This window comes from Capra hircus, chromosome 19, assembly GCF_001704415.2.
Source record: "Capra hircus breed San Clemente chromosome 19, ASM170441v1, whole genome shotgun sequence".
NCBI classification, from domain to species: domain Eukaryota; kingdom Metazoa; phylum Chordata; class Mammalia; order Artiodactyla; family Bovidae; genus Capra; species Capra hircus.
This window is the reverse complement of record NC_030826.1, coordinates 40,221,337-40,245,488: the sequence shown is the minus strand read 5'-3', so window position 1 is coordinate 40,245,488 and position 24,152 is coordinate 40,221,337. Positions and strand designations below refer to the sequence as shown.

Here is a 24,152-nt window from a genome sequence, read left to right as displayed (position 1 = left end):
TTTGAGTTCCCTGAGTCATATAGCAAACTCCCATTGGCTCTCTGGTTTACATCGGTAATTAAGTTTCCACGTCACTCTCTCCATACATCCCGCCCTCTCCTTCCTCTTCCCCTCAGTTGTGTCTGCAAGTCTGTCCTCTGTGTTTCCATTGCTGCCCTGTAAATAATTTCATTGGTACCATCCTCCTAGATTCCATATATATGTGTTAATATATGATATTTGTTTTTCTCTTCTCTGTGTATAATAGGCTCTAGGTTCATCCACCTCATTAGACCTGATTCAAATGCGTTCCTTTTTATCAGCCTCACCTCTTTTACTGCTTCAACCAAAGCCCAAAATGGTTAAAACACAGAGCTGGGGATAATGTCTGAGCCCAGAAGCTTTTTATTACCTCTGCATTCCACCTAGCTAACTCGTCCCCTTACAGATTTAGGTGGGCGGCGGGGGTACCTCTTTCAGGAAGGTGTCTAAGGCCTGCTCCAGGCCTGGTTAAATGTCTGAGTCTTGTGTTCCCCTAGCACACGTCAGCCGTTGATGACCAAACTCCACAGCACTGGTTCTCAACTGGGGGCGATTTTGTCCCCGAGGGGACATTCGGCAATGTCTGGAGACATTGATGGCCCCTCACGACAAATAATTCCCAGTGCAAAATGTCCCTTGTGCCATGGATGAAAACTGCTCTCTGATGGTGCACTGTGAACCATCCAGAGCGTCCTCAGACCCCAGAGGTTCCCAGCAGCAAAGTTACTATCCCAAGGTGGGCATTCTGTATGTTTGGGGGTCACTGACTTAGTCATCACAAGGAGGGGGATCCTTCTGGCATTTGGTGAGCAGGGGCTAGGAATGCCAGTGTCCCCCCACAATAAAGAATTGTCACACACACCTTTAGAATGTCCCACTGACGTTTACATAGTGAAAAACCTCTTTATAATTACCTGAGCCCAAAACTTGACTCTGTTTTACGTACAAAATATTGGGGGTTTAGTTCGGGTTTTTTTTTTCACATGGTTGTATTATTCATTATCTGTTTTTATTTCAACATACACCCATATTCTTTAACTTTCCTGGGCTTCCTGTACAGGATAACTTCTGACCTTCTTCTTTTAGATCCAAATATTTGTTAAAAATAAACAAATGTAGGACTATGTCCTATTGTCTGGTGATCGTGCCCGTGCGTTGACATATTGAAATTCACGGTTCAGGTCAGTTCAGTTCGGTTGCTCAGTCATGTCCAACTTTGCAACCCCGTGGACTGCAGCACACCAGGCTTCCCTGTCCATCACCAACTCCAGGAGCTTTCCTTTACAGGACAGTGTGACAGCATGGTGATTTTTTAACGCATGTGTTTGATATGTTATATTAAATTTCTGTCTAGTTCATAAAGAAACCTAATGGGAAATGTTAGAAAATATTTGCTAGAGGAAGAGAACCTCTGTCCCACTCCAACCGAGGCGAGACTGTGACATAAGTGAGAAGCTGGCACCACCTGGTGGCTGAAGTAGAAATGGCAGGTGGATCCCCACAGAAGAGACTTCCCACACAGGAATCTCATCCTGCAGGGGCGCCTGCTAACCTTCCCCAAACACAGCCTCTACTGCCAACTCCCTAGACCTCCCCCAGGCCTCAGTGCTTGACACTTCTTCACGGGCTTCAGAGATCCAGGAAAGAGCTCTGGCTGAGAGGTGGGAGCCCACACTGTTGTTAAGTTGTGTCTGACTCTGTGACCCCATGGACTACAGCATGCCAGGCTTCCCTGTCCCTCACTATCTCCAAGTTTGCTCAGATTCATGTCCATTGAGTTGGCGATGCCATCCAACCATCTCATCTTCTGTTGCCCACTTCTCCTGTCTTCAATCTTTCCCAGCATCAGGGTTTTTTCCACTGAGTTGGCTCTTTGCATCAGGTGGCCAAAGTAGTGGAGCTTCAGCTTCAGCATCAGTCCTTCCAATTAATATTCAGAATTGATTTCCTTAAGGATTTATTGGTTTGATCTCTGAGTCCAAGGGACTCTTAAGAATCTTCTCCAGCACCACAGCATCAGTTCTTCGGTATTCAGCCTTCTTTACGGCCTCAAGTCTCAGGTCTGTGCATGACTCCTGGCAAAACCATAGCTTTGACTACACAGACCTTTGTCCACAAAGTGATGTCTCTGCTTTTCAATACACTGTCTAGGTTTGTCATACTTTTCTTCCAAAGAGCGAGTGTCTTTTCATTTCATGGCTGCAGTCACTGTCCAGAGTGATTTTGGAGCCCAATAAAATCAAACCTGCCAGTCTCCACTTTTTTCCCCATCTATTGGCCTGAGGTGACAGGATCCCTTACTGCCATTCCCTGATCTGCCACTTGCTTGTCAGGTGACCCTGGGCAAGGGCACTGCCCTCTCTGGACCTCGATGTCTAGTGTGAGGGAGTTAAAACTGGTTTCTAAGGACGCCCAAGGCCTGTCGCTCCATCCTCTCAATCAGGAGCATCCAGGTGCCCTGCCACCTGCCTGTCCCCTGTACCTCCTGCCCACAGGGATGACGTTAGGGGTGAGACAGGGACAGTTCTTCCTGGAGGTGGAAGAACAAGTGGGCCGGCCTCCCAGGTTCCATCCCAATCCTAACGTCTTCTTAGATTGCAATGAGCAAGCCCCTGACTCAAGCCCCCCGGGCCAACTGCCACTCTTGCTGTGAAGGTCATCGGCGGTCACTAAAGATAGAACTCTGCCACTAAATGACTCTGACTCAAGCTCCAGCTTCCCAAGGGCTAGAGACTCTCAGAGAGCTGAGGTGGCTTTCTCTCTCGGGCTGGGGACTCCCTGAAGGCGGAGGCGGTCTCTCTCCCTCCCCCTCCCGCCTCTCTACATGGGTCCCTGACAGGCTGAGACCCACAGACCAAGGGCTTCCTAAGGGCAGGCCTGTCTCCTTCCAGTGTTTCCAGAGCTCTGAGCACAGCAAGGCAGGTCCCAAAGGCAGCTTGGGCCCCAGTCCCTGCCCGGACACCGAAAGAAGGCGGCGAGGCAGCGAGGCTCTGAGGCATGTGTAGAATAAATATAACTTTATTCTTTATCCAGTAGATCTCAGTGGCAAGTCCAACAGTAACAGGTGCACCAGCGGGCTCTGGGGGGGATGAGACCCCCAACCCCGGGGCAAGGAGGGCAGGGCAGAGCCAGCTCCCCCAGCCCCAGGGGAGCAGGGGTGAAGTGAGGGGACCCCCTGTAGGCCCGTCCTGCGGGGCAAGGAGGGGGCACGGGTGTGGGGTGGGGGGCAGGCCAGGGAAATGGAGGAACTCAGGCCCCAGTGTCTGTCGGCCTGTCTGTCCACTGTGTGTGTGTGCGTGTGTGTGTGTGTGTCTGGGGGCCCTGTGGGCGGTGCTGGTGGCCATGAGGCTGGAGGGCAGGGGAGCTTGGACCCCCTGGCCAGCCCCTTCACGGGGAGGGGAGCACTGGAGGGCTTCGGTGACGTGGGCTCTGATGGGGAAGCAGCTACGCCGAGGACACAGGGCAGAGAGACACATGCCTGGAGGTCCTGAGGCCCCGGTGCTCTGCCCCCAGCCCCATCTCGGGGGTGGGCCACTCCTTCCAGGGGTTGCCGGGAAACTGTCCTTGCCCAGTGGTTAGGCAGAGAGAGAGGAGAGGGCAGGCCTTGGAAAGTTAGTACTTCACAGTTTTAAAGAGAAAACTGAGGAGGAAATGGCTGGGGAGGGGGCCTTGGGGGGCACAGGGACTTGGAGAGAGAGGGGAAGCCCCTTTCAAATCACTCCCCTCCCCCAGGGCCCACCACCCCCCTCCAGCTCTGAATCCAGCTCCCCCCAATACACAGCACACTTCAGTATAAATGTGCTTAAAATGAAAATTCTTATTTAAAAAAATCAAAACCAGAAAAAAAAATTAAAATAAAAACAGAACCAGCGAGAATTAATACCTGGGGGTTGGTATGGCAAAGTATGTACAGGGGATTCCCCCACCCCTGGCCCACCCCCTCTGTCACCAACCGAGGCAGGGGGGTTCCCCAACCGGGGGGCAATGGCTTGAGAGTTCTGAGGATGGGGGAGCCAGGTCCTGGCATTTGCTGGTGATGAAGATGTGGCGAGGTGGGCAGAAGGGTGTCTTGATGAACACGAAGCCCCCAGGCCCCATCCCAAGGCCTGGGACCAGGGGTCCTCACTCAGTCCACGGCCACGCCCCTGACGTCAGCCCAGGCTCCAGGAGCGGGCAGTCCAACGCAGGCCCGGGTCTCTGTCTGAAGAGTCGCCGCCACCTCCTCCCTCCAGTCCCCCGGGCAAGGGAGGACAGGTGGGGCGCAGGGCTGGCGGGGGTTGCATGGTTGGTAGAAAGGCAGAGAAAAGCCAGGGCACGGGGTGAGGGCTGTGTCCACCGGGCAAGGGCAGTCACGGGGAGTGGGTGGCCGGGCTGCTTCTGTTTGAGCTGGGGCTGAGGCTGGGGCTACAGCTGCCGGGCGGGGCAGCCAGGCCGCCCCCATCCCGCCCCCCACTCCCCGCTTGTCCGCTCAGAGTGTCCAGACCCTCTGAGTTCTCCAGCATTTCCTGGATGAGAGGTGGCATGGAGCCCGGAATCTCCATCTTCAGCGTGATCACTCGCTCAGCCCCTGCAGGAGTGGAGAACAGGTCAGTGAGCCCACCCTGCTCCTCTAGCCCTGCATGCAAGCCTGGCCCAAGGAGGGAGCATGTAAGGGGTAGGAGGATCCACAGTACCAGTATCAGCTCCCGCCACACACCGAACCCTGCGCTCAGTTTTCTGACCTAAGCCAGCTCTCCTCAGCCCCCACAGCTGAAGGGCAGCAGGGCAAAGTGGCTCCCAACTCTGGCTCTGGGGTCACTGGGCTTGATGCCAGGCCCTTCCTACGTGCTGCTGACTCTCCTACTGACACCTCAAGACAACTCTGTAAATGTTATCCCTGCTCGGCAGATGGGTAACTGAGGCTCAGAGCCGTCGTATGACCCGCTCAAGGACACACAATGGTCTGGTTCCAGAGCCATGCCCTAAACTAGCATGCCAAGATGACACTGCCACCTTGGGGCTCACAGGCAGGGAGGTCACCTGGGCACAGTGGGGTCCAGGTGAGTGGGGCATCACATGGGCACAAAGATGTGGGGTACTGGCTCAGATGCAGGAGGCCTGACTCTGGACATGGATGGCAGACACACAGGGAGAGAGCCTCACCCTTAGCACTGATGCTCCGGAGGTCTGTGATCTTCATCAGCATCTTGGGGAACATGTGTGGGCGGCTGGGCCTCCGTTTCCGCACATAGACCTTCAGTGCCTCAAGCAGCGGCTCCTGCAGCATGTCCACCCTGTCTGGCTGCTCCAGGTCCTGCCGGTCTGAAGAAGCAGAGAAGCCCGCTCAGTCCAGTGAGGAACACAGCTGCGGGCCCCTTCGTGACCACCAGGGGGCGCCCCTGTCCAGGCCACAGGCAGAGTATCGTTGCTCCCCACGCCTCCCCACACACAGAGGCCCTAAGAGGCCCTCAAATGTGAGCGAAGAGGGGCTGGGGACAAGGGTGTCCCAAAGCTCACCCTGAGAGCCCACACCCCTAAACACAGGCAGTGCCATCTTAAGTAGAGGCAGGTCTCCCACTCCTGCTGGTTATTCTGGACACCAGCCCAACATGGCAGCACTCATGTCAATAAAATAGTAACAGCAGCCAACATTTCCTGGGTCTTACTCTGGGCACACTGTGCCTTATTTATTACCTCCTAATCCTCCCATCAACTTTATGAAGTGGAGACCATTACTGCCCCCATTTTACAGAAATGGAGGCTCAGAGAAGTTCAACGACCCTGCTGAAGGTCACATGTTGGCCAGGATTTGAATCTGGGTGGTCTGACCTCCAAGTCCTCACTCTTAAGCCCCCTGTAAGGAGCGCTGCCTGGAAATAGGGAACCAGAGCTCAGGTCTCCATCACTGTTCCCTTGCCCTGTGGCCACAGACCAGACCCTACTCCACTGGGACTCAGTTTCCTGTCTGACAGGTGCCTTTCTGATCAAATGATCCCCCAGCTTCTCCCTGGGAGAGGCTCTGCAAACCACACCACCACCCCTGAGCCTGGCCCCCAGACCCAGGGCCCCTGCCCACCTCCACAGATGAGGCAGATGGCGCTGAGCAACCCAGTCTCAGCGTCATCCATCTCCAGGGGCAGCAGCTGGTTGGCGAAGGCGAAGACCAGGTCCGTGAGTGGGCCAAAGCCGGCGTTGTGCATCTGGGTCCGGTTCAGGGTCAGCCCGTCCGAGAAGGTCATCGTGTCCTGCTCGGGCGTGTACCGCGTGCAGATCCGCAGGATCTGGGTGCAGAGGGTTCTCGAGTTCAGGAACTCACATCCGCCAGCACTTCCGGCACCAGCATCCCCCCCCAGGACCACCTGGCCAGCAGCCAGACCACTGCGGTTCTACAGAACCTTCTGTGCAACACAGTAGCCACCAGTCACACTGGTGACCGCTGGGCACTTGAGACATGCTGAGTGCAACTGAGAAACTGAATTTAATTTTAATTAATTTCAATTTAAAACAGCCATACATGACCAGCGGCTACTGTATTAGACAGTGCAAATCTACAGCATCCTGCCTCCACACAGAGAATTAAGAGGGAGACAAAACATTTCCAGGAAGGCCCAAACCAAAGGGGATTTTGGTCTATGGTTCCCAGGGCTGGGTACAGAACAAGAGCTCAGTAAATGTACCTCATCTTCAGCTCTCTCAAACCCTGACCCTGCCTCTTGCATCTCCCTTCCACCAGGAGCAGCAGCCTGGTCACACCCCAGGTTCCCGACCTTGGAGGTCGCCAAGAGGGAACAGGAGGGCTGAGGAAGACAAGAGAGGACAAGCCTCCCTCCAGCCTTGGATTTGACAGTCTCATCCGCCCCCATCCTGCCTCAAGTCCAGCCTACCCTCTGGCCCCACCAAATGCCCTGCAGGCCCCTGAATCCCACTGGTCCCACACCAGCAGGCCTTCCACATACCGCTCTACACACCTCTAGAGGCTACCTCCTCTGGGGCTCTTCCCTAGGGTCCAGCAGTGCGGCTCTCTGTCCTGCAGGGAGGGGACAGCCTTCCCCCATCTGCAGCCAGCACTTATCACAGTTTTGCAACCTCTGTTTACCTATCTGTTGCCTCCACCAATGGAAGATTCTCGAGAGGGGACAGTGGTGTGTTCACCTCTGTTCTGACACCCAGTTCAAGGCCTGGCCACACAGGGTCCCAGGTGAACCTTTATTAGACTAAATAGATGGGAAGATGGGTGGCTGGACGGAAGCACTGAATCAAAGATGGGCTGAGGCTGGATGAATGAGAGTACAGGTGAATGGTGCACACCTGGGTGCTGGGTGGCTAAGCAGACAGGTAGACATGCGGGGGAGAGCAAAGGTGGCTGTTTGGGTGGGTGGGCCTTTGGACAGGTTGACTCCAGACGGATTTTTAGGAAGGTGCTTATCTGAGCGGCAGGACATCCTCCAAGAACACAGGGGGCAGTGCCTAGGTGGGCAAGGTGCAGACCCTCACCAGGATGTCCAGGCAGGCAGCCTTGAGGAGGGTGATCTGGTCCGCAATGGTGAGGGTGGTGAAGCCGGGCAGTTGCTTGGCGAACTCCACAGTCTTAATGATGCACTTGGTGGAGAGTTCACTGAACTTGTCCCAGAGGTCAATGTCCAGGGAGACACGCTGTTCTGAGCTGTTGTTCTGGGCGGATGGGGGGGCGGGGGGAGGAAAGTGAGGGCCTTCCCCTGGTGGCACCCTTCTGGGCCTGGCTCTACCTGCCCCGCCCCACAGGCCTGCCCTCTACTGGCCTTCACTTCCTGAGAGGCGGGGAAGGGGCAGGCAAGGCAGCCCAAGCAGGGCTGTGGAGGGGCGGGCCTGGAGGAAGCAGGTGTGCCCCTGGGGGGCTGTACCGAAGTGTATTTGCCCAGCTGGGGGAGGGGCAGGCCTGACAGCTGGAGGGGTATGAGGCTGGCGGGGAGTGGGCCATACCGTAGTGTATTTGCCCAGTTGGCAGAGCGCAGGGAAGGTCTCCTGATGCGCTTTGCGCACCTTCTCGATGAGCTCCCCCACCTCTGGTGTCAACGTGTAGCTCTCGGAGCACTCGGGCTTGGGCACCTCCTTCTTCTTCTTGTTCCGGTCATTTCTCACGGCTGTGGAGGGCCCAGGCCGCACAGTGAGAGGGCAGGTGGGGTCAGTGGTCCATCCCCCCAGCCGTCCAACCCCAGCCCAAGCTCCTCCCACCAGACTAAGAGCTGTCATTGCACAGAAGTGCACACACGTTGAGTGCACAGGCAGGCGGGACATCCACACAGCCGGCCCCTTGGCCCCCCGCTGCGGTGCCCACCCGGCCCTCACGCTGAGGCCTGCCCCAGGGCCTGTGACCACAGCATGCGTGCCCCAGACCAGCTCGCTCTCCGGGCATCTGCTCCAGCTCACTCTCCAGGGTGAAAGCCCGTGTGCAGGTGTCCCAGGTCTGTGCTCCCAGCCTCCCTGCCCCCGGCCCTCCTGGCAGTGCTCGGGATGGGCTCAGAGCAGCTCCCTGGGCGGGCAGACACGGAGTAGGGCTCCCCAGCCTGAGAGTAGGGGGCCAGGTGGGAGACTCTCTCGGCCCATTAGCCGGGGGAGCTGACAAATCGCCGGGGGCGCTGAGCCGCACACACCACTCGGCTTTAAAGAAGCGATGGGGTCGTTACCAGCCGATTATCCCAGACACACAATCACTCACGGGGCCAGTGGTGGCGGCTGCTGACGCTGGAGGAAGAGAGGGTGGGGGGTGGGGGACCCAGGGAGGGGGTAGCAGGGTGGGGGGGGAGCTGGCATAATTTGGAGATCACTCATGTCGATTCTGCAAATTCAATAAAGTGCAAGGGAGAGAAGGGAGCGGGAGAGAGAGAGAGGGGGGATAATTTGGGAAGAGAAAATTGCAGCTGTGACAAGACGTTTATCATTCGGAAGCTTTAATTCTATTGAAATGGCAGCTGCTCAGCTCCGGGGCACAGAGCAGCCAGGGAGGAGGTGGAGGGAGGGGAAGGGGGAGTTGGCAGTGGGAGGGAGAGGGGGCCCCACCCTGGTCCCCCTGCCATGAAAAGCTCTGGCATCCGAAGGTGGCAGAAGCAGAGGAGGAGGAGGTGCTGGGCCTGCAGAGAAGGGTCCCAGGTCTGCAGGTCCCAAGTTGTCTCCCGCTCTGCAGCGTGGAGCCACCACTTCCTACGCTGCAGAACAACACAGCCCTTTCCTCCTGAGGCAGGAGGTGGCCGGGTACTTCAGGGTCCCTCTACTCCTGTCCCCCAACCATGTCCCCTCCCCACTTCCTTCTTCCACTGCCCTGCCCACAAAGGGCTAGAGGGTCCTGCAGCCCCCTCCCCCACCCCTTCCCCCAAGGCTCGGGCTCCATGGCAACGGCCACGCAGACAAGGAGGCGTCTGTCAGCGTCATTTATCTCTGACATCATCAATCACCGGTCACCAAGGCAACACCCATGATTCAACACAAGAGGGTCTCCCTGTCCAGCCCTCCTTCTTTCCCTCCATCGGGCCTCAGCTGAGCCCAAACTGGAAACCCCCATTCCTCTGGGACTAGAGAAGTCCCAATTCGCTCCTCCAACTCCAGGTCCCAGGCTCCACGAGACAAAGGCTCTTAGATCCCGGTGCCTGCAGCAACCCTAACACATGCACACAAATACCCAGCAGCACCCCTGTCCTCAGATGCACGATCGGGGTGGGGGGACTCCGGGATGCTTCCGAGCCCAGCCCCAAAGCCAGTCAGAGCCTGGAAGCAAGCTGGCAGGGGCAGACACGTGCACACACGTGAGCAAGCCCACACAGCCCGCCTCACACGAACAGGAAGGGCTGTCCGCCCATGGACACACAGATGGTGAGACAGACAGGTCCGTGCAGCTATACATGAACTGTCCTCAACCATGAGCCAAGGCACCGCATCACGGTAAGGTCCATTTACACCCACACGTTCATCCACATGCCCCTGCTCCTCTGGCTTTAGGGGCCAGGAGCTCACACCCTGCCCGGTGCGCGGCACAGCCCCGTCAGTGGCACTCACACTCCTTGGACATGCCCACTTCGAAGCACTTCTGCAGCCGACAGTACTGGCAACGGTTCCGGGTCACCTTGTTGATGATGCAGTTCTTGTCCCGGTGACACGTGTACACCATGTTCTTCTGGATGCTGCGGCGGAAGAAGCCCTGGGTATAGAGAGCAGGGAGTCAGGTCAGCCACACCCACAGTCGAGCAGTGCTGGCCTATAGCCTCAGTTTGAGGGCTGAGGGTCAGGCGACTACTGTCCCCAAGCCTTTGGCCATCCCCTACCCGAGAAAGCCAGATAAGACGGGGAGAAGGGTACACCTACAAGGATACCCCGGGAAGAATCTGAGCATCTGCTGCCTCCACACTGGGATGGGGAGGGGGCTTCCCCCACCCTGCGCACATAGCCCTGGCTTCCTCACCCTGGGGAAGGGGACCGCAGGCTGCTGGTGGGTCAGGAAAAGGGGCAGACGGGGCTAGATGGGAGAGAGACAGAGCTCTAGAACCCACAGCCCTGGGCTCGGAGTGCAAGAAAAGAAGACAAGCAGGAGGGGCCAGAGAGATACACACATAGGCTGGCCTGGCCTGACAGGTGGAGACATGAGTGCTCACGGGCAAGGCAGCAATACGCATGTTCACTAACCAGGCAGATGAGCACAGATCACAGGGTGACTAGGTTGGTCAGAGGCTGCCCATGTGGGCTAACAGAGAGATGGACAGACGCCTGACCAGGGCAGACCACGAACAGCTGGTCTGGACAGAACAGACAGACACAGAGAGTCCAAGGCCTTGTGCTTTTTGCCCTTGACCTCTGCCCTACACCTAGTGGCCACTCCACACTGAGGGGGAGCCGTAGGGCCCCAAGCCCCAAAGCTGTGCAGCTTCTGATCCCCAATCCCTGGGGAAGAAACAGGTATACAGAGACTCAAGCCCTGGGGAGAGGAAGCGGGAAGGTCATGCCCACAGCTTCCGGAAAGGTGGCAGTCGCGTCTGCACCCTGGAGCCTAACGTGGGCACATGGAAATCCGGCCAGACGCTGGGGAGCCCCAGCCCGGGCACCTGAAGGAGAGGCCAAGGCAAGGCGCCTGCTCCTGACAGCCTCCTGCCAGGCTGCCATGGTGAGGTGCGGGCAGGCCACCAGGGGCAGGCCTCCTGGGTCCCCAGCCAAGAGCCAGTCGGCAGCCAGTTCACCATGGCAACGCGGGCAGCGGGAGCAGAGCGGGTGTGAGCCCTGCCAGCTGGAGGATGGAGATGCTGGGGGCAGAGTCAGGGCTGGAGGAGGACCTCTGGTTTGGGAGACCCCTGCTCATCTATGGTAAGGAGGTCCTGCTGAAGGCTTCCTCTACTCCAAGGCTGCTGCCACCTTCCGCACAGAAGTTAGAGCAGCAGCTTTAGGGACACCCCCACATTCACCACTACCAGTACAGTCCCCAGACCCGGCAATGGGAACATCCCACTTATCTAATCAGGACTGTCCTTCCCCACGACCCCCTGGACTCACCTTGCAACCCTCACAGGCGCTGACCCCATAGTGGTAGCCTGAGGATTTGTCTTGACAGACAAAGCAAGGCTTGTAGATGCGGGGGAGAGGAGGCGGCGAGGGGGGGCTGGGCACGATCTCTTCGGAACTGCTGCTCTGGGTCTCGATGGCTAGAAAGAGAAGGGCGGTTAGAGAACCAGGCCACCACCCTCAGCACGGCGCACACCTGGCCTCCAGGTCTCGTCCAGGAGCCTCTCCCAGCTGCCCCAGGGCTGCCAGATGTCAATCTGGGGCAGGGGCAGTCTTGGGAAAGTTGGCACTCCCCCCAGTCAGACTGCCAATGATGCCTCCAGCATCCCATCAGTCCTGCCTACTTTCCCAGGACCCCACCTTCAACACCAGAAACATCACATAATAAACCATCAGATTAGTAGGTGGATGTGACTATACTGGGTGGGTGCCAGGTGTAGGTGTCAGCCTGGGTCCACAGCCCTGGCCACCCCCCCACACCCAGTCCCACCTCCCCCAGGTGAGGAAGGGGTTAAGGCCTGAAGGAGGGAGGGGCCAGGACAGAAGCTGGGGGCAGAGGAAACTGGGGTCAACAGGATATTCAAAGTTGGCCACTCCCCTACCCCTCTGCTTCCGCTCCCCTCTCCACCCCCACTACCAGCAGCGACAGCCCCTCCTCCGCCCAAGCGATCCCCTGGCCAGGGATCCAAGGCCTGGTGCAGAGTCAGGAACACTGGGGCACAGCAGGCAGGGACTCCCTCAGAGAAGCAGGGGGACCCCGTAGAGAGGGGGAAGAGTCCCTGTGGGCCCCGGAAGCCCATGGCTCTGAGTGCACCCTGGCTGGGGGGAAAGCATGACAAAGGGGGTCTGTTCCCATCAATGCTCTGTCTGTCTGGCCATAGAGTCCATAGTATGTCCGGGTTACTGTCCCCCTCCCCTCTTGTTATTCAGCTCCAAGAGGGCAGCCAGGAGGGTGACCCCGCCAGCAGGGGCAGCCCCCACTAGCGGAATCCTCCCCAGTGCCTGGCCCCATGCCCATCACCCAGGCAGAACAGGGCTGGGCTAGGTGGGGGCTGTCTGTGCCTCAAGTAAGGGCAGCTCCGGGTGCACTGTACTGGATGGGAACTGTGACCCGGCCACCCCCAGATTCCCAAGGGGCCAGTGGCAGCCTCCTGAGGCCTTTGCCAAGTCCACTGGTCCAGGGCCAAGGATGCCTCCCTGAGTAGATAGATCCTTACCTCCTCCCACACCCCAGACTCCTACCTAGCCTCACCCCAAACCCCAGCACACGAGGTTCTGGGATTCAGCAGGGCCCAGAGTTCCAGCCCAAGCACCTCATAGCATCTCACAGTGGCTCATGTGGCCCCAAAATCCAAGCACAGAGAAAAGCAGCACTCAGATGGGGGGCTGGCAAGCTGCAGGCTACCACCCTCCCCCCTTACCTGCAGACACAACCAGAGACTGCCAGGCGGCCGATGACAGGGAACCAGGCCAACAACCTTGGCAAGGCTTTCCTGGCTCTTAGTTGGGCCCGGGCACCACTTCCCTGGTCAGCCCGCTGACCAGCACTGCTATGGCCCTGCGTCCCTGTCCCTGCCCGGAGAGCAGCCTGCAGCAAAGGGTCAGTGGATGCTCACAGAAAACCCCCAGAGATCCAGCCTCTGCTGACCCTCCCCCACTACTCTGCTCCTCACCCCAAATCGAACTGTCCTGGCCTGGTTTTCCCCCACCTCACTCTCCCGGAGGCCAGACAAGCAAATCAGACAGGCGAGAGGCCTGAGAACAGCTGCTGTGGGGGAGCAGGGTTGGGGGGCCTGGGTGAGGCCAGGAGGCAGAGGGGTGAGCGACAAAGGAGCCCTTTGTTGTGCTAACTTTTTCCAAGACGTAAAAAGAGTAACAATAGACAATCCAGACTAGTGGGGGGTGGGGTTGTCAAGGACAAGGGGATGTGGGGGGGACCGTGGCCTAGAATCCGTCAGCGTTCCAACAAGCAGGGGACCCAATAAGCAGAGGCTGGAGGCACTGACCTACCCCCCTCCCATCCGCTCCTATCCAGTCTTTGCCCTGGGCCCACCTCCCCCAAGTCTCAAACCTCTCCAATGGACCAGAAGGCAGGGGGAGAAAGGACAGAGGGAGCTCTGAGTTCAGAGTGGGCTCGAGAGAGGGGAGGGGCATGGACGCACAGGGGTGGGGGTGCCCGGGTGAAGGACAGACAGCTCTGAGGCCAGGGACTGACTGGAGGGCCAAAGGCTTGTAGAAATTTGGAGCTAAGGCCAAGTCCAAAGGCTGTTTATGAAACTGGAAAATGTGCTTTTTTAAACTGTGCTTTTTGGCAGGATGGGGGGTGGGGGCAAGATGACCCAAGGTGGGGGTACAGTTTGGTTTCAGTGAGGCCTCCTTTCGGCCCACCCCATAGCAGCCGGCTGCCTCTGGGGCCGGAACTCTGCTCTGCACGCCCCCACCCCCAGCACACCCCCACCTGTCACCCAGGTAACAGCTCTGAGGTTTCCCACTGTGCCCTTTGAACCCAGAGCCCCGGCCCAGTCCCCACCTCCCCAGAGTGCAGCCAGCAGCCTCAGAGGAACAAGGGACACTCTGGGATCCTCCTACCTTCTGCAAAAGTTAGCCTGAACTCTGCACACCTGGGGCAGTAACGACTGCCACGACCTGGCCCCTCCCCAGAGGCCCCAGCACATAGACCTCTCCTCTTCCCGCAGAAGGACTGCACGGGAGAAGCACCACGCCTTCTCGGGCTCAAAGTTCCAGCGCCTGGCGGGGGGCTGGCACCGGCCCAGGAAGCCAGGCGTCCCCTCCCGCCCGTGCTGCCGGGCTGCCCCGCCCCCGGCCCCGCCGGGCTGCGGCCGGGCAGGAGGCGCAGAGCGCTCCGGAGTCCCCCGCGCCCCAGAGCCGCTCGCAGGCGCACAAGGGGCCGGTTTCCTGGAGGAGATCAGCAGGAAATCAGCCGGGCCCCCGGCCAGCGGCTCCCCTCCCAATCCAGCTGGCGCCCGGTCCTCTGCAGCTCCCCTCGCAGCCCCCGGGGAGGGCCGAGGAGGGGGCGCCGGGCGCTGGGTCCCGCCCTGCCTCCACCCCGGAGGAGGGTGGGGGTGGCTCTGGGTGCAGCGCTGCGGCCGGGGCGGAAGAAGGCCCCTACCCAGCGGCCGCCGATAACCATCTCTCCCCCTCCCCCCACTAAGGGCATCCACGTGCTTCACATTCTTGGACGTCTGGGAGCGGGCGGAGGCATGAGCGGCGAGATTGGTGGGGGACAGATGGAGACCCACTTCCTCTGTACCCCTTATCCTCTGGCGCCCCAAATTGGGGGCTCTGGCGAGGGAGGCAAGGTCCCCAGGGTCCTGAAGGGTCGGAAGGTCTCCTCCCACAGCCCACCTGCTGTCTCTTCCCACCGTCGGTGGAGATGGCAGGAGGGAATGCAGAATTTGGTGGACAGGGCCCCGAGGGCTCCTGTCATCAAAGGACACACTGGTGGGTTGGGTAATGACCCCATGTGCTCTAGACTCGCTCAGGTCACCACCCCCAGCCTCTAGGTCCTTCCTGTGCCCCACAACCACCCCCAGAGGCCCCCTCCCAGCCTACCCAGCCTTGGGGGCTGAGCCCACTGCCACACACCCACACTCCGACCACAGAGACAGGGCAGCCCAGGCCTCTGGCTCCATGCTGCCCCGTGTCCTCCACTTCCCCATCGTCCGCTGGACTCCAGGATCCCCCAGACCTTGTCTGGCCAGTTTGGGGCCAGGAAGAGCTGAGCTGCCCCCAAGGGCTGGAGCCCAAGGTCTCAGATCCTCGCTCCTCCCCAGACCTCTGGCAAAGGCGGCCGAGACTGTGGAGGGAACAACCGCGGCAGCCATACCCCCAGTGACCCCACTCTGGAGGGGGGACACCTTCCTTCGGTTCTGGGAGGATGGGAAGAAAGGTCCTGGTGTATGTCACATTTCTCACCTGTCCCCTTCTCCCTAAAGTCCACCCAAGAACACCCCTCCCTCCCTCCCACCGTCTGCAGCCTACCAGGCAATCTGCCCCAGAGGCAAAGGTCCGGGGGCAGGACGATAGAGGCTGGGGGTGAGGTGGCTCTAAGAGGGACAGAGATGGGCGTCGCCCCACCTCAGGTCTCTCTTCCTACGGCAAAGGTGTTGGGGACTGCCCTTCAACCTCCGGCAGCTCGCCAGGGCCCCAGAGACCCACTCCACCCCTCCTCCCTGGCAGGCAGGAGGGGAGGCAGCCAGTCCGGGAGTGGGGTAGAAGCCCCAGGGAAGAGCTGAACCCAGAGAAGACGAAACCAGAGCCAAGTAACAATAACCCCCTGAGCACCGTTCTCCCCCTCAGGTACACTACCTCACAGCTGGGTATAAACACGCCCAGGTGTGCACCCCGGGCACTCTCGGCTCCCGCCAAAGCACAGAGCCCCTCCCTTCCAGAGAAGCCTGAACCCAGACAGGGGACAGCCAGCGAGGAGGTGCCAGGACTCCAGGATTCTCATGGGCGGCCCTTGTAGGGACAGCCCAACGCCTGCCCCCATCCCCAGGTGAAAACAGGGAAACAAAAGGACACGCTGGGTTGGGAGGGGACACATTCCTCGCTTCCAGAGGAGCTCCAGACCCACAAAAAATCAAGCTCAGCCTCCAGAGGACAAACCGTTTCAGGATTACGGGGAGGGGGTACCCTTCCCACCAGATTAACTTCCCCTCTCCATTCCTGGTACAGCCAAGTATCCAGGACCAAGGCAACCCTCAGATGGACAGGTGGCCTGCCCCAAGATGTAAGGGTCGGGTAGGGTGGCCGACGGGTATCTGATGGAGTTGCCCCTTCTTGCAGCACCCCGCTGCCAACACCAAAGACACGGAGCGCTCCCCTGATACCCACCCAGACGGCACAAGGGCAAGAGCTGGGGGCAGCAGCTGCTGCCCAGAAGGGGCTGTCCCCCAGGCTTTGGCAGGGGTGGGATCAGAGGAGGAGGCCCCTCCTCCGAGAAGCAGACAAGCCCACTCGACGACCTTCACCCCACCCTCCTGGATGGCAGAAAGGACCACTCAGCTGTGAAGCTATTGGATTCCAAGCAAGGAGATATAGGGACTTCACTTCCCCTGCAAGAAGTGGAAGGAGAGATGAACAAACGTTTCCTGAAAAGACCCCCCAAAGTTTCTCTGTCGGAACACAACAGAAATAAGCGCCCAGGGTTACTCGAGGGGAGTCCAATTGTCCAACAAGGGCACCCGACGTTCAGCAAGAGAGTCAAGGGAAAGTGAAGGGTCAGAGGCAAGACCACCTCACCACGTCCCCAGTCCGCACCCCCTAGTAGCAGCGGAAGCCCCACAGTCCGCCCCCACTCCCAGCTCCCACAATAGGAGGGGGAGGCCAATACCTACAGTGGTTTGAGCCATTCCAAAGCGGAGTCCGGAGCGGAGTGGAGTAGGGGCCGGGAGCAGGGAGCCCCTTCTCCGGAAGCAAACAGGCCCGGTTCTGGTTATAAAAATCCACCACCAGGAAGGGATTGGGGGTGGGGGTGAGCCCCCCCACGTCCACACTCTCGTACATCTTCCCCGCGAATACAAGAGGTCCGGGCGGGGAAGTCCTGCGCGCCCCCTCCCTCACTCAGTCGGCGGCGCCATCCAAAAGCTGCTGGGGGCGAGGGGCACGTCCCCCCCGCCCCGACTGGTGACCCGGGCCGGGGGCCACCTTCTGCCCGAAGTCCCGCGTCCAAATCGGCCGGCCGCCCTGCGAGTCCCAGGTGAAAGCAGGCAAGTTGTGTGTACTGGGGGAGGAGGGGAGTCCGCCGACTGCCCTCGGGAACGCCCGGCCGAGGCCCGGGAACTCCGCAGCTTCACCTCGAGGGGGCTCCCGTCGCGAGTCTCATGGTGTCCGAGGCAGCGTCCCGCGGCTCCCCGAGCGCGCCGGCTGGGGGCGGGATCGGCGCCGGGCGGAGGGTGACCGAGCACTTCCTCCTCCCCACCACCCCGGGGCTCCCGGGCTTCTCCCGGGCGAGGATTCGGATGAGGTGGGGACCGCGCGGCTCCGCCTCCACCAGGCCCGGGGCGGGCGCCCGGCACTCGGTCTCCGGCGGTGCGCGCCGAGGTCCCCCCACCCCGGGCTGCGCGCCCCGTCCCCTGCGGTCCCACCCCCTTTCCTCCGCCCCGTCCCGTCCAGGCACCGCCCCTGCCTTAACCCTTTCCCAGCGGGTCCGGTTGCAGCGGGCGCCAAGCCGGGAACTGAGAGGGAGAGGCGGGGTGTGGAAGGAGATTGCGGGGAGCCCGGGCAGGGGGAGGACAGAAGAGCGGACGGAAGGGGGAAAAGGCTCAAGAGCAGGAGTGCGCGGAGTACGGACGGAGGCTGTGTACCGGGAGAGGAGGGGGCTCCACCGGGACGGAAGAGGGACGGGCGTCTCCCCCATCCCAGTTCCGGCTCCCAGCCTCCCCCGTGGTTGGGTCAGTCCCGGGCCCGGCGAAGCTACGGCGAGGGAGGTGGTAGGCGGGAGGAGGGGGGTGGTCCGGTGTCCTCCCCCAACACACCCCCCACCCAGCCCGGGCCTCATTTGCCTAATGCAATGCGGCTGAACTCTCTCTGAACTCGCCTGGCGGCGCCTCACCTCCGGGTGACCCACCCACCGCTGCCCGTGACATCACCCGCCCGCCAGCCCCCTGCCCGGTTGGGCCGCTCTCCGGGAGACGCCGGGAGTGGCGGCCGGAGACGAGGGGCCAGGGTGCTTGTGGCCAAGTGTGAGCGCCTTGCAGGGTGTCCCGGGTGTGACACTGTGCGGTTCGGGCACCGTGTGAGAATGAAACACCCGGCTTGTGTCATTGTCTGTGACATCATGTGTGACTCCGGCCACCCGCCCGACGGAACCCGAGGCGGCAGCTCCGGCGCTTTGGCAGAAATGCTGGTGCTGAGGAGGGCTCTCCCTCCACGCTCTGCGTGCTTCCGTCGAGCAAAGCCCCGCCCAGGGTGTCTCCCAGAGGCGGAACCACCCTGGGCCCCTCACCGTACCGCCCAGCCCTGGAGTGAGAAAAGGAGGGGCTGATGCCTTCCAGCTGACCACTTCCTCCCGGAAGCCCTCGGGAGGCCTGTTTCACTGGAAGAAAAGCCTACGTTGGGTAGGTGCAGGGAAGTGGGGGGATGCCCTGGGAGAAGAAGACATCTTATTGCCCGCTCTGGCCCTGCAGCCGAGTTCCTCTTTCTAAAAAGGGATAGGAATTTACGTGCTTCCCAAGGATATTCTTCTAAAAGCCAGATTTCTAAATTATGTGGTCAGGTAATCCTCACAGCCACTCCAAGAGATAAACACTATTATTCCTGTTTTACAAATAAAGAAACTAAGCTCTCAGCAAGGTTAGATGGGTTGTCCAAGATCACACTGCTAATATAGATTATTTGAACTTTCTACCATCAGAGCCCATATTCCCACCATGCCAAGCCAATGCAAAGAAAACTATTTTCTGATCACCTCCTAGGTGGATACCATGGGGAGCCTGCCTTTTTAGACCTTATGGTGAAACAGCCATTTAGCAAATAATCACACATATACGTTTTTTATTGCATATATACATATAATTGCAAGCTGAGATAACTGGTATTATGACACAAGTAAGCACATAAAAAACAAGGAAGCTTGAGGGAGAATTAATATGGGCACCTAATTTAGGCTGGAGGGTGAAAGCAGAGACCTAAAGAAAAAGTAGAAGTTTAAAAATTAGTTAGGCAAAGAGCAGGAAGGAGTGGAGTTCCCCAATAAGAGCCTATGCAAGGGTCCTGGGGTTATGAAAGCTGGAGAGCTTACTCAAGGAAGTATCAGGGGACTAGAGTAGATGGCATATACAACTCAAGAAGAAAAGGAGCACAAGGCCAGACCGTAGAGGTGGGCTGAGACCAGACCAGGTGGGCTTGCTGAATTTTATCTCAAATGCAGGGAGAAACCATTGAAAGGTTCCAAGCAGGGGAGAGGCAAGATCCGATTCACAGTGTTACAAATCAGCTTTAACCTTGGGAAGCTGTGTGGAGAATGGATGGTAGGAGGGCAAGAGAGCCCAGTCAGAACAGTCCAGGCAGCACACAAGTTAGCGCAGCCCAGGAAACTGCCAGTGGCGGTGAGTGAGTGAGAGCTACCCAGTCGTGTCCGACTCTGTGCGACCCCATGGACTATACGGTTCAGGCCAGAATACTGGAGCGGGTAGCCTTTCCCCTCTCCAGGGTATCTTCCCAACCCAGATCTCCCGCCAGTGGTAATAAAGGGAACTAATCAGTGTGCGGCTTGTGCTACAGCAAAGTTCCAGGACTGCAAAGCAGCGAAGTCTACTGGGCTGGGGGACAGGTGGGTGTGGGGCTCCAAAGTGAGGTCTCACCTAAGTGAGGTGTCTGGGCTGCAGAAGGAAAGCTGGGACCTAGAGCACAGATGCAAGCCGTGGCTGGGGATGAGACTGCTGGGGAAGAGGGCAGATTGCTTCCAAGGCCCTTGGTATCTTTCCTCCCAATGACACAGATACAGGGCACCAGTTATGTGCTAGGCCTTGCATTCGCAGCTTTGAGGTGCTCAAGAATCAGGGACTGCCCCTGCCACCGCAGACCTGATGATAGGGAACAGATCTCCCAAATGATTATAGCTCACGGTGGGTATCAGGTGGAGAGGAGTCCCTTTGTAGGAGAGAGATGAGTTTTATAGAAGAAAAAATAAGGACCTGCGGGCATTCAAAGGAGGTGGGGGGTGGGGTGGAGAGAGAGAGAGGAAGAGGGAACATCTATGAAGGTTTCTGGGAAGAGGCGGTATTCAAGATGTTCCTTGAAGGATGGATAGGATTTCCGGAGCTGGAGAAGGGGAGAAGTCAGGGTGAGATGCCTGTTCTGGGCAACAGCAAGGTCACGGGGCAGGTCAGAGTAGAACAGAGTGTCCTGGGGCAACGGGAGAAGAGGGAAAAGGAAGGTTCCGGCAGGTTCTGGCTGGCCACAGGGGGTAGCAGGGGAGGTGGGGAGGGCCTAGCGGCAGGTCTGGGGCCCCTGTCCTCCTCTGCCACATCCCCATAACTCCTCCAGCACTGTGTGCTTAGCAGGCCCTCAGCAGGTGTGGGCTGAACTGAACTGGCCCCCACTTTTCCCCCCAGGCACGGCTCCCTCTGGTCCCCGACCCCATGTAGAGGGGATAACAAACAGGAAATAATGAGACCCAGGAGCTGGACAGACATCAGGTCCCAGTACAGGGTGCCATCCCCCAAGACAATACCAGCTCCACGCCCCCACTCCCCCCGACCCCGTCATCACTGATCTTACGGGGTACTTGAAGCTCGCCCAGGCCCTCACCAGCAGGCAGGTCATCATGGCCTCCTAGCAGCCTGCCCCAGCAAGGAACAGATTAGGAGTCCTGATTTAAAGAGGAAACGGACTCAAGAGAGGTTGAGTGACCTGCCCCCAGCCACACGGGAAGAGCTGTCCTTTTAAGACTTCTGCCAAAGGGGCCTTGGTCCGTGGGCTGAGGTTCTCTGCAACTCAGAAGTAAGAATGGGGAGGGGAGGACCTCTATTTCTGATCTAGCCAGAGCTGAGGGCCTCTGGTCTACCCTGGGAGGTCCGGCTCCATGGGTTATGCCCCACCTTTGAAAAGGGAGAGGAGGAAGAAGGCGTTGTGGGCACCACCCCAAAGTGATTTGGAGAAGGGAAACATTTCCTCTTTCCACAGACACTACCCCTCAAAGGGTGGTCAGGCCTGCACTGGCACATCCCCATGGGCACAGGGCCCTTGGCATGGGCACACACTATGTCTCAGGTCTGGGCCAGCCTAGAGGACAGGCTTCCGTCCCGGAGTCCCCTCCCCCAGCCCATGCTGGGATCTGGCCCTGAGGGGGTCTGTACACTACCAGTGCTTCGAGATAAAAGGTGAGGGGGCCCCATTTTCATTCAAAACTCCATCCAACAGTCTTTCGGCTGACTCTGCATTTTGGACCCCAGGAAGGGCACTGCTAGCAGTTCCCCCGCCCCCTGGGCTCTCTCTCCTATTGTCCAGGGAAAGAGTGGGCAGGAGAGGGAGTGGCAGAGGAGAGGAAGTCTCCCCAGGCTCCCCCAGACCATAGAGCCGCTCCCCCGTTTCTAGGCATAGATAGCAAATGTGTGGATGGAAACGAAAAGTCTGGACCCGGTCTTTCGGGGCTCCCATCCCCAGTTCCTCTCCCCGTGGCTTCCAGCTTCCCTGCCCCCACTCCACAAATGGAAACAAAATAAGAATAAGAATGTGGCTTTTACACTCGGTTCCTCCAGTGTCTGTCTGGAGATGGGGGGAGGCTGGCCCGCTGAGCTCTGCAAACTCCCGGGGCTGCAGTGGGCTGATTCGGGGGCGGGGACGGGTGTGAACAGATTGTATCCGCAGCTTCCAGGACAGGATGGAGATCTGGCCCAGGCTTATCGCTCTTTCCCTCCAGCCTTCAGGATCAAAAACAGAAGAAGGGGCGTGGCTAGGGGAGGCCTTCCCTACGCCCCCTGCTGGGTGAAGCCGGGAGGTCCTGAAGCAGAAGCGGGGCTTCCTCCTACCTTCAGCCAGGGAAGCGGGGGTTTCACCATGGCCCTGATCCGCCCCCCAGACTCCTCATACCCAGGGCTCCCCACCATACCCTCCCGGGGCTGCCTATCTGGATGGCAGACGACAGCCCAGCTGTAGGGTCACTCAGCTCAGCCACGTAACCACCAGCGCTGTTTCCTCAGGTGTAAATGGAGATAATGTCCCTCTCCTAGATTGTCGGGATTCAGATTTGTAAAACAGAGATAAGGTCCCAGGCACACAGTGGGCGCTCCACAGATGTTAGCATCCCATTCTCTCCAGCTCCCACCCAGAAAAGGGTCACGATCCTCTTCCCGTCATAACACCCGGGTACCACGGCCACGAGACAGCCATGAGCGCATGCAAGACCAGGAGCAGAGTGCATTACGTCGGCGATCTTGCCTAACCTCAGCCGTCTGAGGGAGGTTCTGCTTAGATCCCTGTTTTACAGACGAGGAAACACGCTCGGAGAGGTTGTCACACTTAGTAAATGGCAAAGCCAGAACTCAAGCTACACAGCCTACTCCACAGCAACCCCTCCCACCTCATGGAATTCCCAGGGCAAGCAATAAAAAAAGGCAGGTGCGTTTCCTCTCCAGCCTAGACTAGCGATAAGAAAGAGACCCTTCCCCCTCCAAACACACAACACAATCACAGACCCCTCCCCCTTACACATTCAGTGCCCTAAGTCACCTCCCCCTGCAGCACACAAACACATTGACACCCCTCCTGGCTCTGGATCTGATTCTCCTCAAACACACTCTGACCCTCTCACCCAATACTTTTAAGCCATTGACCCCCTCCCCAGCACACACCCAACCTTGACCTCCCCACCCCTAAAACACACCCAACCCTCACCTCCCTCCCAAAACACACACAACCCTGACCCTCCCAACAAGGCACACAGAATCCCAAGCCTCCACAGTAAATACCAGTCCTCAAGAGACCAAGCCTCCAGGACTGGTTTGGAGGGGGAGATCTTGTACCATCCCTGGAACTTCCCACTCTGGCTTCCCGGGAGAGAGAGACAACAGCAGGACAAATACCCACCCGTCGCCACTGACCTAGAGAACAGTTCTGTCCTTCCACAGGCCACTGAGTCTCTGAAGCACACCCAGGGTCCAGCCTCCCCCCACCCCAGCTTGGCGAGAGGGATGGAAGGATGGACAACACCTTTGTTGGCGGCAAGTGGGAGGAGGGGGCCTCCTGTGCCAGGCTGCCTGCAGAATGGGTGGCAGGGGACCAGAACATACAATCACTCCTGGTGGGGATGGGGGCCACAGCTGTCCACCCTCCTGGGAAATGCCTGGCCCCCAGCACTGGCCCTCAGGTGGGAGGAGCGAGGCTGCCTCCAGGACTGAACTTTGATTTGTCATGCTGCACTACCCAGAGCTGAAAGCCAGGGTTACCAGGTCCCGCAGCCTTCCACGAGGAAGAGGGAGATGCCTGGCTCCCTCGGGGTGGATGGGGAGGTTCCTGACCTAAGGGGAAGGAAGGTCAGGGAGAAGCTCAGAAGCTGGGGGTCTGGGTAAGCAGAGGTGTTGTTGTTTACCAGGAAGAGGCAGGGAAACCCACTGGCTCACAGAGGGAGGGGGGCAGGAAGGGGCATTGCTTAACCAGAAATGTGGGCACCCCACCCTGGGGGAAGAAGGTTACCAGGGTGGGAGGTGGGGTACCCGGAAACCCTCCCCACCCACCTCGAAGAAAGAGGAAGAAGGTTGCAACATTCAAAAAGGAGAGCAAAACACTCGCTTGTCCGGCACAAGATAGGGGTCAGGCCAGCCCTCCGTGAGCCAGGCCCCAGGGGGGACAGTGTCCAGGGCCCTGTTCCCAATCACCTGGGGAAGAGCAAGCTGTCCACCAGCACCAGGCTGAGCGCTCTCGGTTTCTCCCTCCCTAAAAACCCCACCCTGGCGGGAAGCAAGACACTCTAGTTCCTGGAACTGGGATGTGAACTCCAGTTCCCACACAGATCCCAGGCACCCCAAACCCACTCGCCCCTTCTCCAGCATCCCCTAACTCAGAGACTGGCCTCTCCCATCACCGAGCACAGACTGAAGACCAGGCCAGAATCATTCTGACTCCCAGGTCACGATGCTGCCCGCTGTGCCCCCTCCATGGGAGGAAACAGA

General features: G+C 58.8%; 1 protein-coding gene across 4 annotated transcripts in view; it reads right to left on the bottom strand.

The window, feature by feature from the left end:
- Window positions 3,024-24,152, bottom strand: part of RARA (retinoic acid receptor alpha) — a 43,433-nt gene continuing 22,304 nt past the window's right edge. For 3 of the 4 annotated variants that reach the window (XM_018065032.1, XM_018065031.1, XM_018065033.1), the window contains exons 3-9: window positions 11,509-11,657; window positions 10,027-10,168; window positions 7,960-8,120; window positions 7,495-7,671; window positions 6,077-6,281; window positions 5,164-5,322; window positions 3,024-4,588 (exon numbers count right to left, since the gene is read on the bottom strand). In XM_018065032.1, coding sequence (XP_017920521.1) covers window positions 4,371-4,588; window positions 5,164-5,322; window positions 6,077-6,281; window positions 7,495-7,671; window positions 7,960-8,120; window positions 10,027-10,168; window positions 11,509-11,657 — 1,211 coding nt within the window. In that variant the 3' untranslated portion in view covers window positions 3,024-4,370. Of the gene's footprint in view, window positions 4,589-5,163; window positions 5,323-6,076; window positions 6,282-7,494; window positions 7,672-7,959; window positions 8,121-10,026; window positions 10,169-11,508; window positions 11,658-16,877; window positions 17,718-24,152 lie in introns of those variants that run through there. The other variant, XM_018065034.1, reaches the window with a different exon arrangement.